Source organism: Branchiostoma floridae, chromosome 8 (assembly GCF_000003815.2).
Source record: "Branchiostoma floridae strain S238N-H82 chromosome 8, Bfl_VNyyK, whole genome shotgun sequence".
Taxonomy (NCBI): domain Eukaryota; kingdom Metazoa; phylum Chordata; class Leptocardii; order Amphioxiformes; family Branchiostomatidae; genus Branchiostoma; species Branchiostoma floridae.
The window spans coordinates 2,907,566-2,914,247 of record NC_049986.1 but is presented as its reverse complement, the minus strand read 5'-3'; the positions used below and the strand labels follow the sequence as shown (position 1 = coordinate 2,914,247).

General features: G+C 43.0%; 1 protein-coding gene across 1 annotated transcript in view; it reads right to left on the bottom strand.

The window, feature by feature from the left end:
• Nucleotides 1-1,390: 1,390 nt before the first annotated feature.
• LOC118420442 overlaps nucleotides 1,391-6,682 on the bottom strand; it is a 7,422-nt gene continuing 2,130 nt past the window's right edge. Inside the window, exons 2-5 of the mRNA XM_035827239.1 lie at nucleotides 6,461-6,589; nucleotides 5,455-5,843; nucleotides 4,513-4,737; nucleotides 1,391-4,126 (exon numbers count right to left, since the gene is read on the bottom strand). Coding sequence (XP_035683132.1) covers nucleotides 2,895-4,126; nucleotides 4,513-4,737; nucleotides 5,455-5,843; nucleotides 6,461-6,589 — 1,975 coding nt within the window. The 3' untranslated portion in view covers nucleotides 1,391-2,894. The remainder of the gene's footprint in view (nucleotides 4,127-4,512; nucleotides 4,738-5,454; nucleotides 5,844-6,460; nucleotides 6,590-6,682) is intronic.

Below are 6,682 nucleotides of genomic sequence, written 5' to 3'. Positions count from 1 at the left end.
TTTAATACAGGAATGTATGCCTTGTTAGTTGTGATGCCACGTTTTGTCACTTCAAGTCTTGTTGCGACGTTCATGACGTCTATTTAAAAAAAATTAGCCATCGTGTTTTATTTAGCCATCTTTTTTGCGCTATCTCATTATTTTTGCACTCTGCATATGTCATCCATAAAATTTACTTGCTATGGATTTACTACACGAGTTCACCTCTTTAATACAGGAATGAATGCCTTGTTAGTTGTGATGCCACGTTTTGTCACTTCAAATCTTGTTGCGACGTTTATGACGTCTATTTAAAAAAAATAGCCATCGTGTTTTATTTAGCCATCTTTTTTGCGCTATCTCATTATTTTTGCACTCTGCATAGGATGTCATCCATAAAATTTACTTGCAATGGCCTTTAATAATGAGTGTTCTCGCCGCAGTGCAGTAGCAGATACAAAGTGTGGTGGATGGAGAGGAAATGTGACTAAAAAGCGGTCGATACAACCCGTCTACCGTGAAACGTTGAGTGAGAATATTAAATTCCATAGAGGTACGGGGATGATTACGCGCATGGATACACATAAGAGATGCCGCATACTAATATGAATTCAATTATAACAAAGGCCTTTATGAATTACACGGACGGGGGGGGGGGTCCCAAGCAAAATATCCCAAAACACTGACCATAGTAAGTACGCAGTGAGTTCTCCATCAAACATATACAGAATATACTTGAAACAACAACACTCCGCGTTGGAGACATGAAATCACATACAAGTGATGAAGCTTTAGTATGTGTATGTTACAGAATGTATGTTTTATATAGTAAAAGCAATGAGAAAACACTGTCAATTTTTTTCAGTTGGACATGTAGTCATGAAGCTGTACATGTAAATATCACAATGTATGTAATTGTTCTTACTTCTCAATAAAGCTGTTAATTATTTTCAAAGCATCACGAAACACTGACGAGAGTGACACCGTGGACGGTGTCACATTGAATACATCTCCGAGTATTTCAGCCCAAGTTCGTGGTATACTGTTTCTATGAAAAATCACAAACCTTAGAAAGGGCTGCATGTGGCGAATCTATGATGGGTTAGGCCATGTTGATTTGATTACATGTATATGACATCCGTGTGCGCATCAAATTTCAGCCGTTTCCAAAAATGATATAAAAATTCAACTAAACTGTAAATCGTACAATGCAGCTTCAAGATCAGCAATATGCCGTGGATTGCAAAAAAAAAACCCATAGAATAATCCAAAGTCAAAGAAGATGTAAAAGAATATAGAAATGAAGAATCTCTTGTTCGGTATACCATACTCACTCTGTGTGCTCATTTGTTCAACCTTCCTTACCACTTAGATTTTATAACGAAGGCAACTTTTCTTTTAGTCAAACATATTTTTATTCGCACGCTCGCATCAGTTTTTTGGTTCCCAGAGGATCGGATGTCATTCATATAATCAAATCACCATGGCCTTATTTAGAAATGTAGTGTCGCCATGCCGAATGCAGCTGGCTTATGGCACATTCCTAAGAATTTAGCTCAATTTAGCACAATGTCAACATTGTCTTATCTTAATTTCACGTTAAACAGCTTGATAAAGCTTAAAGGACCATTTGCAACTGGTATCATATGAAACACATTGATTCAGCGCTACGGCTTTTAAAATGTATACAGTGGCAACAGACCGAACGAACCAAACACTCATAGCATTTGTTTAACATGTCAAATTCGGGTGTAAAATGTCTCAGTCAGTATTATGGCGACGCATCTGATATGACATTAATAACTGAACAGACTGAACGTTTCACAAATTGAAATCTACCAGCTAGAAGTTAAAATAGATTACTGTTGCTCAGAGCACATCATTTCCAACTGAAGCCTTCTCAATAAGGCCATGTTCTTTGATTATATGGATGACATGCTCTTGGAAGTCCAAAAATGATGCGAGTGTGCTAATAAAAAAAGAAGTTTGGTCAAAAAGAAAAGTTGCCGTCTTTATGAAATCTAAGTTGTCAGGAAAGTTGAACAAATGACTGAATTCACGGAATATGGTACACCAAACAATAGATCTTCATTTTAGTGCTTTCACATTTTATTCCTTGATGTTGGAATGGAGATTGGCATTTTATGATATTAGTATACTTTTTCCGATATTTTTGTGCAATCTACGGCATGTATTTGCTCATTCTGAAGCTACTTTGTACAATACGCTGTATGGTTCAAGCCTTTTTTTTATTCTTTGCAAGCGGTGGAAAATTGATACGCGCGCGGACGTCATCCATATAATCAAATCAACAATGGCCTAACAGTAAAAAACACACCATAGCAAGAACACCACAGTAATTCTATAGTCTCTCCGACTCTCTCGTATTAGTAGCACTCACAAATCCACAATGAACCATGTACCAGTATCTGCTCCTTAGACATGTGCTGACCGATTGCCAATGTACACATTACGTTCATCAGCAACATTATATTAATGTTCTTTTGGTGAATCATTGTGTTTGACAAAAAGTTGACATTTCTGTGGTGTATTTTTTCCATTCATGATTATGTTTACCTACAGCGTTTGCTAATGAAATGTGAGTTTAGTTGACGGCATCATTTAGAGCAACAACAAAAAATTCCTCACAAGGTCTCACCATAGGAAACTATGCAAATATGATTTACATTTGAGTGACCTTCGCATACGATTCTTAGGAGTCAGTGGTTCAGACATTTTTCTAGTTATCTGTACTTGTATTGAATTGTTCTGTCAGTTCATTCTAGTGACGCTGAAGAAGAGTGATGGATGTCACTCCAAACGTCCGAAAGTAAATCCCCGTTTTTTTTTAGAGTTGTAGAGATTGAATTGCATCTGAAAATTCCAAACAACAAATCCCAATCTTGCAACTTTGGCTAAGCCTCTGAAAAACGGGTAGACTGCGCCGTCTGACCGCGGTACGTTGAGTAGATCTCCCACGAGGACAGAGCGGACATGAACCTGAAGAAAATGCAGAGCGGAGCGACAAACCTCGTCACCTGGTACCACTGGACTTCTCCGTAGTACCCGGACTGTATCGGGGTGGTGTCTGCATCTTTCAGGTCTATGAAGCTGTTCAGGACCCACAGTCCTATGTTAGTGATGATGAGATAGGTCCAGACTTGGAACTTAAAAACGCCGGATGACTCCAAACTCTGAAACACAGGCCTCCTCCTAATAGCTGCGATCAACAGAGTTGCTTGTAACCACACTTGAATCATGTTGGTGGCCACATCAAAGAAGAGGAGCGGCGCGATGATTCGTCGGTAATCATCGCCGTTGCCTTCGTACCACCCGGCGAAGGCCGACGCGAACCCGAAGTAGTCGTAGACGAAGAAGCCAATAGCCGCGATGACCAGCAGCGCGTCGTTCTCTGCGTAGCCAGTCCAGACGAACTCGTACCGCTCCATAGTCTGGAACCCCAGCCAGCACGCGGCCATCATGGTCAGGGTGACGAAGATCTTCACCACGAAGTACGCGATGATGTAGCTGTCGTAGTTGGTTTGATCCTTCAGCAGTATGGCTAGTACGAGCAGGAGAGCCGAGATGAGAAACCCTGCCATGAAGCACGTACAACCGCCTGGTTCCTTCCCCGTCTCACCCTGCTGGGTAAGAAGGGACGCCCGGCTCGGGTACGAAGAGGGAGGGGGGCTGCGTGCAGCCAGAGTGGACGGCGCCTCCGCCACATTCGAGGCAAAACTTATGGTTCGCTCTCCCATCCCCATCCTACTGGATGTCGCCTGGCCGGGTTCCTCTACAATGACGACAGTTGGTGACAGCGGCCTGGAGTGACTACCGTCGTCCTTTTCGGGTTCCATCACGATGACGTCATTGTCACCGTCTACAGAAGACTCCACCAAGTCGTCGATGTCTAGAGCGACGTTGTCGTACGCAAGGTACGAAGGACCGGCGTCGACGGTAGATATCCTCAAACCTTGTGACTGATGTGGTACCCCATGTGACTGATGCGGCAGGCCATGTGACTGATGTCGCACCGTAGCTGGTGGGAGTTGTGGGCGGAAGGTACCCAGGGTAGCCCCGGGACGTACATTCGTGTGCTCTCCTTCCGTGAACGGAGTAGAGTGGGCTTGCGGTAGCCCGACACTCGCTAGTGATGAGGAAGAAAATACGGGATTACTGTACGGAATTACTAGATAACGACGCATACAACCGTGTTACAATCAAAGACTACTCAGAAACTTTCGCGGTGGATTAATGTTCGCGGTTTTCGCGGCGGCCGCTTCACCGCGAACTTAAAACCGCGAACATTTTCCATGGCAGTAAGATACTACAGTGCACGGTGGTACGGCGAACTTAAAAAAGTCCTTTTGCCGCTACCGCGAAATTAACTTCCCGCGAACTTAAATGCATTTACAGTACTTTTTAAAACCATCTTTGAAGTTGAATTCACCTTAATTATCAGTGGTAACTAGCGCCTATTTACTGTGAGCATCTGTGACATGAGGACGGAGAAACGAGGTTTAAGAAAATCACCTGATGGAAGCTCCTGGTACCTCCCCTCCTCCTCCTCCTCAGCCTGTTCCTCACGCTGTCTGTGCCCTCCTCGTACCTCATTCCCAGAGGGCCGTCCCATGGAGCCTTGGTGCACCTTGTCCCTGACCTCTCGCAGCTCCACACTATCCCCCCCTCCCACGTCCTCCAACACCCGCATGTTGGCCCACATGCCGTACAGGATACCGGAGGCCAGCAGGGCGTACTCTGTCATGTAAAAAGTGAACAATAAAAAACTTTAAACTTTGTGTGTCAAATATAATAATCGATTACAGACATTACCAGGAATACCGTCCTAAACATGAAGTTACATTTACAGTCAAACCTGTCTATAGCGCATGACCCTGCCAAAGTCAAGTCTACCGAAAATGATTGATACTGCAATGCGCAATATTCGCGACAAAGACTTGCGCTCTAACGTTCAAGGCACGTGTACCTTCCGCTACAGCCAAAATGAAACTCCAAATCCTCGCAAATTACAATTTTAAACTCGGCACATGGTGACATACGGCCACTGTATGGTCGCAGTAGGAATTGTTTCTGTATCTACAGAACCGGAAATCATGTGGCCGTGGCCGCGTTGGAGAGCTGGCCGCTATAAACTTTCTTAATGCTTTAAGGTCAATGGGAAAAATCCAAGCGACCGACAAAAAGTCATCGCAATGGCCAGGTGGTCGCTATGCAAAGGTGACCACTAATACAGGTTTGACTGTACAGATTTTACTCGTCCAGTTGCCAGTAAGAGTAATGTAAAGTGTATAGCTGGATCAATAGTAGAATTAACATTGGAACGTTTCCAGAACACCTGCACTTTCTCGTAATAACTACAGGCACGTACCGACCCCGATCATTACAACATTATTACGTGCAAACACATCAAACCCGGCGGGGGAGAAAAGAGTTCAAATAATCAATCTCACTAACCGAGAGTGAATGGATACAAATAGGGCTCAACGTCAGTCAACAGTCGGTGCTGGTAGGTAGTCCTTTGTGTGCACTCCCTGGCATGGATTGTACTGTTGCCATGGATGGTGCCATTCATGGTGTTGTTGTGTGTAAGGGTGGTTATACCACCGTCCTGGGTGACCGTGTTAGCTACTAAAGTGTGTACCCAGATGGAAATATCGCCTGCTAGGACGAAGAAGAACAGGTAGCGGAAGAGAGGGGCGCTGTGGAAGGTCGCATCAGAGAATTTCCTGAGGAATCCCATCTGACATAAGACGAAGAGCAGCTTCAGGACGTGGAAGACGAGGTTGACTACGTCACTGTCGAACGTCGGTGTAGCGTCCAAGCACTGTGCGATGGCGTTGACGCTACAGGGTGATGAAATGCCGTTCAAAAAAAAAGCGCCTGAGTTTTAAACTTACCATTAACTGTATTTTTATTACAAGTTCATGGCCTAGGGCTAATTGCAAGTACAAACAACACGTATAATAAAGAAAGGTAATTACGTAAAAAAAACTATATTCTATGTTGTGCTACTTAAGTCTACATGATGCTAGTTTTGTTGGTTTGGCTTCTTCTTTTTAGGAAGTATAAGACGAATTTATCCACTTCTTCTATAATATGTGGGCTTTTATTTCATTTTAATGATATGATTGTTTTCTCATTGTCAGGGATTTTGTTTGAAAGTAAGTGTGTATTTTGGATGCACTCATAAATAATTGTAAAAAAATAAATCATCATAAAATGAACAATTAGAGATAACAGGCAATAAATTATCTTTGCTGCATGGTTACGATTTTCGCTCCGTGTATTCAAGCCTTTCTTATAGTGATCATTTTGTCTTGTGAATAATCATATGAATAAGATCATGTGACACAATACTATATAGAAGGGAACGTGTCACAACAAAATTGATTCCATCTCGCTAGCCCAGTCAATCGTCATTATTAATGAGAATAATAGACAGATGTGTGATCTATAATACCTGAATATGTCCATGAGAATAGTGCCAGCACCGAAGGCAAAGATGCCCAGTACGGTAAGTTTGGAGGACAATGCCGTAGGTCCGACCAATGATGTTGCTTCTCCATGTGACGTCATTCCGTAGAACACCCTAGAACAGTGCCAATGCATGAACGTGTATGAGCTCGAGTACACAAAAATATTCTTAAAGTTAGGTGGACTCGCACTGCACTTGGGGCAGCGG